Source organism: Mchenga conophoros, linkage group LG11 (assembly GCF_057382185.1).
Source record: "Mchenga conophoros isolate Kocher_MC1m ecotype Shallow Benthic linkage group LG11, M_conophoros_male_GT1.1, whole genome shotgun sequence".
NCBI classification, from domain to species: domain Eukaryota; kingdom Metazoa; phylum Chordata; class Actinopteri; order Cichliformes; family Cichlidae; genus Mchenga; species Mchenga conophoros.
This window is the reverse complement of record NC_140536.1, coordinates 30,389,838-30,402,105: the sequence shown is the minus strand read 5'-3', so window position 1 is coordinate 30,402,105 and position 12,268 is coordinate 30,389,838. Positions and strand designations below refer to the sequence as shown.

Below are 12,268 nucleotides of genomic sequence, written 5' to 3'. Positions count from 1 at the left end.
AAAAGAGTCGGGCTTGCAACATGTTTCAAATTCTTTGTTGTAATTTGGCACAAAAATCTGCAGCATATGAATACTCAGTAGTATGGTTCACGCATTTCCCTTTAAAGAAAAAAGTAGTTTTGTAAAAGTGGTTGGGAAAAACGAGCTTGGTAAGAATATGATGCATAAATGTAAATGAGTACATCAAAATGTCAAATTTCACAGCGGTTGTGTTATTTTGGTACGTTTTATTTACACAAAAGAAATTCGACATGTCACTGATCTGTGACTGCTATTGTACCTACGGACTTGGTTCTCGTACCCCCCCATCCCCACCGCCCTCCAATTGCCCGGGAATACCCACTTGCGACTGCGTCACTTTCCGGCTCCTACGCAGCAGTCGGAGCTGATCGCGCCCACTCACAAAAAAAAAAAAAAAAAAAAATAACCAGACGCGCCGCAACGCGTTTCAGAAGCGTACTAGTGTATCTCCGCCTCGTATCGCTTAAAATAGTCCCCCCTCTCTTTTTTTTTTAACGGAAGCAGCGTGAAGCTACACCGAGCAGTGAAGGAAGTCAGACACAGGAGCGGCGCCGAGAATCCGACCACTTTTGTACGTGCAGACGTCTTCTATTACGCCCTCTGTGAAACCGTGCAAGGACGGAACTAAGCGGCGCGACTTTTAACAAACGTAATCTTTTTTTTTTTGCTGCGAGGTGCTGCACCGCTGTTTTGGATGAATTACAGCCTTTGTGAGATGCACCGTACATGTACTAAATATAAGAGGACACGGAACACACCGCCACACAAACACACAATATGTGACTTATAAGGCCATTATATTGACTTTAACCAATACCAAACAGACCGACTGGAACCAAACCTTGAAAAGGGGACCAGGAAAACAACTGCTTGTCTTTATAACATGTACTACCACCGCATTGATCACAATTGGACGCATCCTGTGTGAGGTTCTAATGGCTAACTGAACATTTAAATATATTATATCTAAATTATACTATAATATAATCACATTATATCATAAAATAATGTGACACAAATTCTCAGATTCTGATGTGTTTAGTTAATGGGACCTCTCATCTTATTATAGTGACTTCAAAGCTATGTACACTCTCACTCACACGTATATATATATATACACACACACACACACACACACACACACACACACACACACACACACACACACACACACACATATATATATGCACTTTGCCTTTTTTCTTCATATCTATGTGTATTTACGTCAACGCATGTATTTATGTATTTTTAAAAAATAAGGTGAAAAATAAGGGTACTTGCTATGTGTAATTAATGTAAAGATTTTGCACTTTGCATTTTATGTTTATATCTATGTGTATTTACATCAACATCTGTATGAAAAAAAATTAGAGTGAAAGATGAATAATGTTTATTTATTTATTTCACAGCTAATACACATTTAGGATAATGCTGTACAAATCAACAAATACATTTTGATGGAAACAGACCCAAGAGTTTCACTGAAAGCTCATTCCAGGAAGCAGTGTGCAAACATACATAATATGTATGTAATAATTTCAATCCTGAACCTTGTATGGAGCTTTTATGGAGGTATTTAAGTTGGCAGGCCTACCTCTGAGTGACTTTTACTACAGCACGTCCAAATAAAGAAAAGAAAGCGCTCAACTATTCTCACTATCAAGCTTGGGATAGATGCAAAAGCTCTGTGATAATACTGATGATATAAGCTAACTAGTCACTATTAATGAGAGGACAGGTATCATCTTTGCTAAATTTTAGCCTCCTTTAAACTGTTTTTTGTATATTAACATTTTTGCTGCCAGTTCTCTCACCAGTACTGCTACAGCTTAAACTCATCTTAATTGTTTCTGGAGAAATCGCCTTTCTTTCTGTCCAGAATAAGATAGATGTGGACACTATGTTGCATATTTCAGTTGAAATTTGTCATAATGTTACTGTGGTTCTCCTCAAGAGGGTGCTGTAAACCTAAGTCAGACACACAAAGATTACGGTATACAACAGTCAAGTGATAATGAAAGTCGGAGAGAAGATGCCTGCGTCATTCGATGAGGATAAGCTGTTGATGTGGCTTTAATGCATGGTAAACACTTTCAATATCTTTTTCTGACATATCACTGGAAATTAGTGCTGTATTGATCTGATCTGTAGTTTTGACGGCGAATACAGAACAGTTGCAGTTTGTATACAAGTTATTGCTACACTCCAGTTTGTAATCTTGCATTTCACTTAGGGGTAAGTGTTTAATGGCCCTCTAGATTTCTCAAACATTACCATACATACTTTTTTTTTTAAATTTTATCTTTAGAAATATAATTGATGCTTAGCTGTGTGTAGGCTATGTAATGATTATAGCTGAGAGGGGCACATTACAGCTACACTCTTGAGAACTTCGCATCGATGGAGGCAGTTGGATTGTGAGGCGTGGCTCAGATGTGGGAGATATACAGGTAGGTGCTGTTGATGCTCCAGTCAGGGGGGAAGTCTTGCACTGCGTGGCTCTTGATGTGTCTTTGCATGGCGACCAGGCTGCTGCAGAACTCCAGGCACACTGTGCACTGGTACGGTGCGGCCCCGCCGTGAGTCCGCAGGTGCTTGATCATGGCCGAGTAGTCCCGTGAACGTTGACCACAGAGGCGACACTCGAATGGTTTTTCGCCTTGAAGCAGAGAGAAGAAAGAGCAGGGTAGGGGGCACAGGAAGGAAGAGAAAGGAGGTGGAAGAGAGGAGCGCTCACTTGAGAAAGGGTGTTTAAAACATATTTATTTTCAGCGTTTTACAATCTATTTAGCACGGGCCTCTGTGCCAGTAGATGTAGTATGTGGGGTTATGTTTTTTTGGGTTGTCTGTATTTATGTAGGCTACATACGACCTTGAAAGCCTCAAGGGATTTTTTTTCCTTCTTCATAATTTGCACAAACATTCACTTGTTATCAAGAACGCACTGATGAATTTGATTGTCAAAGTCAGTTTCACACGGTGAACTCTCAAAGTACCTATTTTAGCCCTACTTGAAGAATTCATCAGATAAATAAAATATTTTGTACAAACGTCTGTTAGGGTAAAATTACATTTTATATCTGTAAGGTCAAAGGTCAATTTTACTGTGCCATTATCATTTTCTGTAAAAAAAAAATTCCCCCCTGATCACTATTAAATGCCATGACCAAGAGACTGTACTATAGATCGTGAGAACACATCTCACAATTTGAATACTGAATTGGTTCTATTCTGGTTGCACATATAAATTTACTGATTGGCATAAATTCTGGTATACATGCAATGTTTAATATTTAGTCAAATCCTAAAACTGTTTATTGGGTCAATTTTTCTTTCGCTCTCAACAGACACACTTCTTAAATGAGTAAACATGAGTAGAGTAAACTGGGGCACTTTTATGCAAATCATCCAGCTTTGCACCACTTGCATCTGCTTTCCACTAAGTCGGTTTTTCTATTTGATTGTAGGTCAAAGCAACACAAAATGAAATAGATAAATATCAGCTTAGTCATTCTGAGAAAAAAAATTTACATTTTCATATTAATAAAATGTGCTGACAAAATCTGTGCTTATTAAAAAAGTCTACTGGTTTAACAGGTAGTGTTAAAAGTTTAAAACAAAATCCTTTCCAAAGAGCTTTTAAACATCTAAGTGTGTGAACGCCTGAAAAAGAAGTGACTTATTTATGAAGTAATATACCCGGGAATTTCTTTTTAGTGTCTTCTTTCAGTCTTTCAGATACTCGTTGATTTGTGAGACATCAAAATTGCTCTTAAAAGATGTTATTATGAAGCAGATCTATCCTAGAACACACTGGCCTATCTGAAAGACCGACTCATGTTCATTACCATTTCTGTAGCTAAACAGACCTCAACTTAAGCAAATTAGCTCATGTCCTTTCCATCAGTGCAAATCATTTTTAAATTCTCTTCTTTTGCTTTAAGCTTCTGAATCCTACACTCCCAAAAACCCAATATGCAGAGCAAATGCTAGACATTCATCATGGTGAATATTTCTAATGTCAGTGTCTCCAAAGTAATCTTAATAATAAAGCTTTAAGGAGTGTTTTGGAAATGTATTTTCTTTACTATTTAGTATTTTCTCAATGTATAGAATTGCTTTGCAGTTAAATACAGACATGATGCCCTTTGTTGACTAGGTTCTCTGTTGCGTGCAAGTTTCAAGTCTGCAAGTTTCATATTCTGCAAGGTTAACTTCATAGTATTAGAATGAGTGGAAAACTCTCTACTACCGAAGATGTTCTGCAGTAATGCACATGGGCCCGGTTGTACATTTAAAAAGTGCAGACACTTTTTAAATGTACTGAAAAACACAAAAACTTCTTAGTTATTATAATGAGGATACTTAAAAATGGTATAACTGTGACAGTTATTCATAAATTCCTTAATTTGGCTGTAGCCTGCCATGCCTTGTCTCTGATATGATTTTCCAAGTCCCACTGACTAAAACAACGTCAGACCTTTGTTGCTGTTGTTATTTTTAAACATGCTTTTCAAAGTCAGAGTTGGTAAATACATACTGGGCAGATTTATCAGACGTCATTTTGTAACTAGGTTAACACTTGTGACCTATGTTTATAGATTTTATTTAATTTCTTTTTTTTTTTTCCTAAATTATTAGTCATTGCTGTGGGTAATCATTTTCCATCAGTGTCAAGCCAGAGGATTCTTTGCTGCACTATAAGTCGAAAATTCTCACAGCTATCTTTGAAAAAAAAGTAAATAATCTGATACGCTGATGCACTGCTGTTGAAGAGATGCGCTTACCAGTGTGTACTCGGTGGTGTGTGTCCAGCTGATGTTTCAGACTAAACTTCTTAGGGCAATGTTGGCACTGATAGGGTTTTTCTCCTCTGTGGTCTCCTCTGGTCTCTGATTCATGCGGTGTAACGTCTCCTCGTCCGCACAACCGACATCCTGTGCAGGTTTTGCCTTTGAAAACAATCAGATTTTAATATAAAAAACAGATCTTGGTGCGAATATTGTGGTGACCTTTTCTGTTGTAAGTTGTATGTTGTCAGATAGAAGCTGCTTGCATTGCTTGCTGGAATGGAACTACACAACAACAAGATATTGCATAAATGTGGCTGAATCTATAGTAGAGCTGCGACGCTGAACAATCAGGTAGTGGATAACCAGGAAATGTATCTGAAAATAATTTTGAAAACAATTTGATTAATGCTGGCATGTTTGTATCTTGCAAAAAAGAGAAGATCTAACGGGTTCACAGCTGGCTCTGCAAAATTGTGTGTTAATCGATTTCTTGATAAATAACTGTCAGATAACTGTTAGTGATAATCCCGCCTTAGCTGATGTTAGTAGTCATGCTCGCAGAGTCTCTTGCTCTGACTTGCTAACTCAACCAGCTGTTTCAAAATAAATAACCACAGTTTTTGCCAGACCTTTAAAAACCGATTTTAGTCGCACAGCATTAGACATACAGCATTTCACTTGCATTTCTAAGGCACGTCTATTTTTGTTAAGCATCCTGTTGCGAGACAATAAATTCAGTTGGTACAAGCTTACCTTCCTGTCACTATGCACGCATATCACCTCTAAAAATTATAAAGGTGTGATTTTTGAGGTTAAGGTAGCACCACTGAAGCTTTACACTACCTTATATTTTTTAGGGTCTATCAAGTAAAAACATGGGCCTCATAGTTTTAGACAGGATGCTGAAAGGAGAAGGGGGTGTACTGTAGTAGGGGAAATTGAAAGAATAAACCACAACAATCGAACACTTACCACTCTAAACACAAGCTACTGAGACCTGTTGTCATTAGTGCATTTCCTGTCCAATATATCACTTCTTGCTAAAAAATACCTAACCTCATATAAGGTTTGAACACGTCTGTTTTGTAAAGATCTAGAAATAATATGGGTGTTTCTCGGTTGACTTTTACAAAATAATAATGCTAATAAAGATTGTTTTACTGTTATCCTTACTCTATGCAGCAGCAAGAAAACTCTGAATTTTATTTAAGATGCAACTGCTGGTAAGACAGTTTTACCATTGCCTAATCTGTTTAAGCATGATTATAATGTTGCATTGAGCAAAGATATTCAACATCTGATAAAATATTTATCAGGCTGATTGTACACTTTCGTGTGCACACACTCACCCACAAACATGCAGACGCACAGATGGTGTAACTCATTTTTGTGTGGATGAAATGAATATTAGAACGACATAATAAATCAATATGTTTGACTTTTTTGGCATGGGACAAACCACTGTTGCGATGCAGTACATACTGTACTGCATGTATCTAGCTGTATCTAGTAACCACACTACTGCTCCTGCTGCACCCTGCTTTCAAAAACCACAACTCTTTTTATCACTTTCCATTGCGTTGCTACACAGCTGGAGTCTGCAGAGGTTAGGGGTCATGAAAATAACTTTTTACTTTTATCTTGTTAAAATTATCATTTTTACACAGGATGATCACTTTTACAATAATAATGTAGCTTCAGCGTGTTTTGATTATTGAAAGTGTGTGTTTTGTGTTTCTCATATCATTACCTAACTGTGTGGAGACTGACTCCCGCAGCACCGGATCATTGCGTAGACTGCAATGTTGGCAGTCTTGACCTCTGTCTTTGCTGGTTTTGGACACTTCGGGGTAACTGAGGACACACAAATTAACAGTTGCAAAAAAACAAATGTACTAATTATACCTTTAATTTAAAATGTAAACCTTCATTTGTCTCCCAAAGTCACAAACCACAAATATATATATATATATAAAAAAAGGTTTCTGTGTGCCGACTTCTAAGGCACACCTTCAAAATGGCACATGGAAAAAAGTCAGTCTGCATACGTTTTACTGCTTTACGTGTTATCACAAATTACGTCCCTTAGACACTTAAAACTTCCTTCCTCTCAAATTTCAACCACAATATACTTATATGTTTAGTACATGCTCAATGCTAAAGAAAAGACTGAAAAGAGGTAGACCAGACTAAACAGTAAAGGAAGATTTCAGTGTGTGGAAACTCTCGAATTTGCAAAGGAGGGGAGAAATTTAGGGGGCTCCCCGTTATGTTCTATTTGGTTTTGCTGTGAGGAACAGTGCGCAATGTGTATACGCTAAATTATCACATAAAAACAAAACAAGGTGAAGTGGGTTATTACTTTGATGATAAATGAAACTTACTATATATATATATATATATATATATATATATATATAAAAATATATATATACATATATATATACATATATATATATCTTTTTTAGCCCTTTTGCGCAGTGTAAGCTAGGATGATAACTTCTCAAAAATGAATTTCACAGACCTGGACTGGCAAGGAAGGGTTAACAGGTGAAACTGATGTAGCTGGAAAATGCAGGAGGCTTGTTAACACATATCTACCCAAAAAGCAGTGAGTCAGGTGTGGTAGCTGTCACAAAGGAAAAATTGAGCAAATCGGGGGATTCTAAATTACTCTATTAGAGGAAAAATTTGGAGATAATGACTAGAAAAAAAAACAACCAAGTTTCCAAAATCATGTCCGAACTGTGTCTTACCTTGGTTCACCAGGTTGAACAGTCCCAGGAAATGCTTTCTGGCTAGATCTTTTTCTTTTTAAAAGGCTCTGTTTGATTATGTTTCCCATTCGAGTTGGACCAGTGTAAATGTTTTGTGCATAGCGGGGGTGGAAGCCTGAGTAGCCCATTATGGGGTTCTGACCTGGGGTTTGAAAATGAGAACTTAGTAGGGGGAACATTTGGGGACTGGAGAGAGAGTATGGGTAGGGTATAGAGGACTGGTTGGGTGACTGAAGAGGGTGAGCTGCAAGTAAGCTTGGATAGTTTTCTGCTATTCGCCGCAAGGTGCTCACAGAGTCCCACATGTTTGTAGAGAAAGTCCATGGATAAGAGAAAGAGGAATTGCTACTAGCAGGCTTGGCAACAGCACTGTTTCTGCTGTGAATTGGCTCTGAAATAGGGGACAGTTTGGCCTTCTTTCTTGGGGGTGATGGACTGCTGTAGGTCTTAGTAGGAGTAGAGGGTGAAAGGTTTTCCATGGCAGTGCCTGCCTCATTCCCAGGGAAGGACCTCTTAAGCAGTTTATCCTCATTAAATGGACTTGCGTTTGAATGTTGATCTTGTCCCTCTGGAGTCTCCTTTTCTACTTTGACATCGGTGGTTTTGTCTCTTTTTTCCTGCTTTTCTGCTCTGCAGTCAAGAGTGTCCAGCTGCTTCCTGCACTGATCCTCCAGTGGCTGCATCTCCAGCAGTTGTGCAGCTTTCAACAGTAGTTGCAGATCATCCACAGAGACCTCAAGAGCTTGCGTGTAGGTGAAATCCAGAACTTGCTGGAAGGTGTGAGGTGAAAAATACTCTAGAGTGCAGCATACAGGGCTGTCTATGTCTCCGCGGGCTAGCTGCTGTGCTAAAGTTCTGCTAGCACAGGCTAGTACTAGACGATGAGCCCTGAAAGTTTGACTCTTTACCGAAATTATAGCATCACAGAGTGACCCTGAGCGGCGTAAGGCATCTGCCTGCTCCAGGAAGTGGAAGTATTGGGTGTTGTTGATTCTGATCATGTCTGAAGGTGTAGATGTATAATCAAAAGTCTGAGAAGAGAAAACCAAAACCAAAAGAGATATCCCATCAGATTATGCCCACTCTATCTGAAAGTTTGTTCCATCTATTTGCCACATTGCTATGTGACATTTCCAGAAATGCTAAATTGTATGTTGGAAAATCAGGTTGAAAAACAGCAGCACAGATTGGCTTGTGATTAACAGATATACTTCTCTGTGGTTTGCACTGTTTTTTTCCACCCTTTCCAAAGAGCATTACCTATAGTGAAAGCTGAGGGGGCAGAATGTACCCAACATGATTATTACAAAGATATTTATTATTTGTGTAATTACAAAGAACCGGTGTAACTCAATTTCATTTTCAGGGACTTTTCAAAACAGTTTTTTAAAAGTATTCTTTAAAAAAATCCTGTATCTTTTTGTAGAGTCATATTTGCAAGAAAACTTTCCTCAATCACTACTGTGTCTGTTATCATGCTTGAATGCCTGGCTGCTGTGTGGAAATGTACTCTTATGTGAAAGCTTTGATATTCAGAGTTCACATACACACTCTAAAGCCACAAAGCCCTAACAGTATATGAAACCATGACTAATGACTGTACACGCGTAAACATGAGTAAAAAGTTTGAACATCAACAACAATAAGACCATATTTGAGTACAGTAAACATCAGATGCAAGATATTGCAGGGGTGGAATATGTAAATATGTAAGTATTTTTTTGGAATTTAACATTAATATTGAGAATACATGGATGAAGAGGCTGTGGCTGTATGCTAAAACTACCGGATGCCTGAAAGTTTGTCATCTTCACACCGTCTGAAGTCTATAATGAACCTTTATGATTATACAGTGTGCGGTCGGTTTCTGAAGCAGAGGTCACAAGTACTGTGAGCTATTTCAGAAGGTTTTTTTGTTGTCTTTTTTTGCGCAATTGCAAACCCATACCCGTACCTCGATGGTGACTGTAAATGAAAAGTAAATGTGAAACAAAATGACATTTAGTTGTCTCATTACTGGAATTTAAAAAAAATATGTGCATAAATGATGCACCAATCAAAATCTTTTGTCTTGCGTAAAAATTCACGAAAATAGTTTACATGAGCGATTTAATCCTTTAAAGCCTTTTAAAAGCGTTTTAGCTTGCTTTAATTAATTTCAAATTATTTTTAGTTTTTATATTTGTCAATTATTTGGCTGTGTCTCATATGTAGGTGTAAGTGGTACAGCATGGAGCAGTGAGAGTGAAAGTGACAGTGGCGCAAGGCCATTATCGAAAGTACAAAGTTACTTAGTGCTTCTGTGTACTTGGGCTTGAAGACAAGCTTGAGTTTTCATTTGAGCATGCATTTATCGGTTTTGTTTTTTGTTTTTTTAAAGTCAAGACAATTATTAAATGTTTAATTCTACATAAACAGTGTCGAAAGCACGTAGGGAATTCAGTGTGCAAATCAAGCTTATGTCAGTTTAGTGACGGGTATCGTCCGCATAGATGAATATAAAGTGCGTTGACCCGTATTTCCCAGTATGGCATTTACGGCTTCAAATATAAAGATATATTAAGTATACGCGCATATAATGCTTTGATTTTGCAAAGCTACATATAAAGTAACTTTCTTTTCAGAACAATTAAAATTTCTGGAGTACAATTTTCGTCATTTTCCACATAGTCATTTTAAGTGACCTGCATTTACGTTAAAACAGCGCCAATAATGATAATAAAATACCAATGTCATTATTAAAACATTATCGTATTAGTTGTCACAGTCGTGACGACAATATAATTAAGCATGTGGATCAGAATCAGAATCAGAAACTTTATTGTCATTGTCATGAGAACAACGAAATTAAGAATGGTCCCCGATCATTGCATCATCCCTAGCAATATCAAAATATAAATAAAACAGTAAAATTCAATAAATAAAATAGGTAGAATACTTAAAATACTAATAAGATATAACAGTAAAACATTCACATACATTCCCACACACATGCTTCAGACCGTGCATAGATTAACACAAGAGTGGCGTGATGGACATTTTTTTGTAGTATTCAGATGTGTTATTGCAGTTGGATAACAGCTGTGTTTGAGTCTATTAGTCCTTGCTCTGACTAACAGAGCAAGGACACACTAACATTACATAATGTATTTATAATCATTAGAAAAAATTTTTTAATTAACATTATTTTAAATCCAAGGAGATTTTGGTGAGATGTGAAAAGAAATGTGTCATAAACAAATCTTTCATCTGTATATTGATGCTCTTGTCTTACTTGCAAAGGCCTTTCAGGATTATTGATGTCTTTCAGAGTGCATTATGTGCCAATTCATGCACTTTCATTTTAACTGTGATTATAATGTGTTTTCAAATACTGTGCTGACTTTCTGGTGACATTTATGTAATTCCAATAGTACTGTATAATTTATGATTGTTCACTGTAGTGCATATAGAGGTGCTCTCCTGGAAGCTGCTGGCCTATAAATGTTATTTTATGCTGTGCCCAAAGTTCACGCTTACCTGGTTTAAATCTATTTGTCTTAATCTAACTGTTTATTTGTCATAAACTGCCTGGTATAATATATTGTTCCCACTGCAGCTGCTCGGATCAATGTAGACCTGAGTTGTGCCATAGTTAGCAGGTGTTTGATCTCCTTTTAGTAAAAGTATAATCAATGTCAATGTAAAGCCTTACACATTTGACAAGAGAAGTAGTTAAAGTAAACCCTTCCAGAGCTCACACGTAAAGCACTAGAGTTGACACCCAATTGATAAAACCCTCAACGGGTAACATATCAGTAGCACAGTGCTAAGTTGTGTTTACAGTAGATCAAAGATTAGACAGTTAAAAAGAGCAAAGATGAGAAATGTTGAGGTGCATCTTCTTGTGGTTTCAAGTGTTGGAAATCTAAGAAGCAACAAGCTGCATGAATGAGGCACTTACCAGATGTTTAGTGAATATTCTCCAAGGCGAACGATGAGCTACCTCGCATCATGACTGTGAAGCGACTTCTAAAGTGACATGTCTGTCAGGGCACAGGTTATACTGTGGGGCAGGGTGGTTTCCTCTTTTGTCTCTTCAGTCCCTCCTCTTCATGTTAACTCTCTCTGATTGGTGCTCTGATTACAGTGCTAAAAGGCTTGCCTTTTGTGATTAAAGATGGGGACTTTCTGTTAACTAAACCAGTACTTTGTTAAATTTTGCTTTGCTCAAACCACGGAGGAAGTTTTGATAAGGAATAATTTCTACTTCTTGTATAAGTGTCATACAGCTATTGTTGTCGAATACAAAACACAAACCAAACCAAATTAACAATGAAAACCTTTTTGAAAATGAGAGAGAAAAATGAGGACAGTGGTTGAATGGTAATGTTGCACACCTGTACATGTTGTACATGATTTCCTCTCCTCCTACTTCATTTGCTGGTCACTACATTAATAGACTGTTCTCTGCTGAGACAAAAACCACTTCAAAGACAGTCATCTGTGACAGGAAACATACAGACCAAAGCCCAGTGGTACTGATATGTAGGGCCGAGCTTTACTAAAAGCTGCGCTCTGAAAATAGAAATATCTGCTTTGGCCTTTCAATATGTCAGATGTTGGCGTGACAACCTGTAAAAATAGGCCAACTGTAGCGAGCTGGTCAGTTTGTCAGCCCGTGATGGTGGAGTATAC

At 37.6% G+C, this 12,268-nt stretch overlaps 1 protein-coding gene across 1 annotated transcript; it reads right to left on the bottom strand.

Moving 5' to 3' along the window:
• Positions 1 to 1,434: 1,434 nt before the first annotated feature.
• zbtb32 (zinc finger and BTB domain containing 32) lies at positions 1,435 to 11,619 on the bottom strand. Its single transcript, XM_085290381.1, has 5 exons — positions 11,535 to 11,619; positions 7,571 to 8,622; positions 6,565 to 6,668; positions 4,809 to 4,973; positions 1,435 to 2,680 (listed from the first exon to the last, which is right to left on the bottom strand). The coding sequence occupies exons 2-5, from the start codon at positions 8,590 to 8,592 to the stop codon at positions 2,451 to 2,453; spliced, it is 1,521 nt and encodes a 506-aa protein (XP_085146507.1). The 5' UTR covers positions 8,593 to 8,622; positions 11,535 to 11,619; the 3' UTR covers positions 1,435 to 2,450.
• Between the last annotated feature and the right edge of the window lie 649 nt (positions 11,620 to 12,268).

Bases quoted from the DNA above. Each gene is read 5' to 3' on its own strand.
- zbtb32 (XM_085290381.1), bottom strand. From the start codon at position 8,592: ATGATCAGAATCAACAACACCCAATACTTCCACTTCCTGGAGCAGGCA. The intron at 6,669-7,570 runs GTAAGACACAGT...GTGTGTCCTCAG, and splicing joins GTTCAACCTGGTGAACCAAG to TTACCCCGAAGTGTCCAAAA. The intron at 4,974-6,564 runs GTAATGATATGA...TTGTTTTCAAAG, and splicing joins GTCAGTCTCCACACAGTTAG to GCAAAACCTGCACAGGATGT.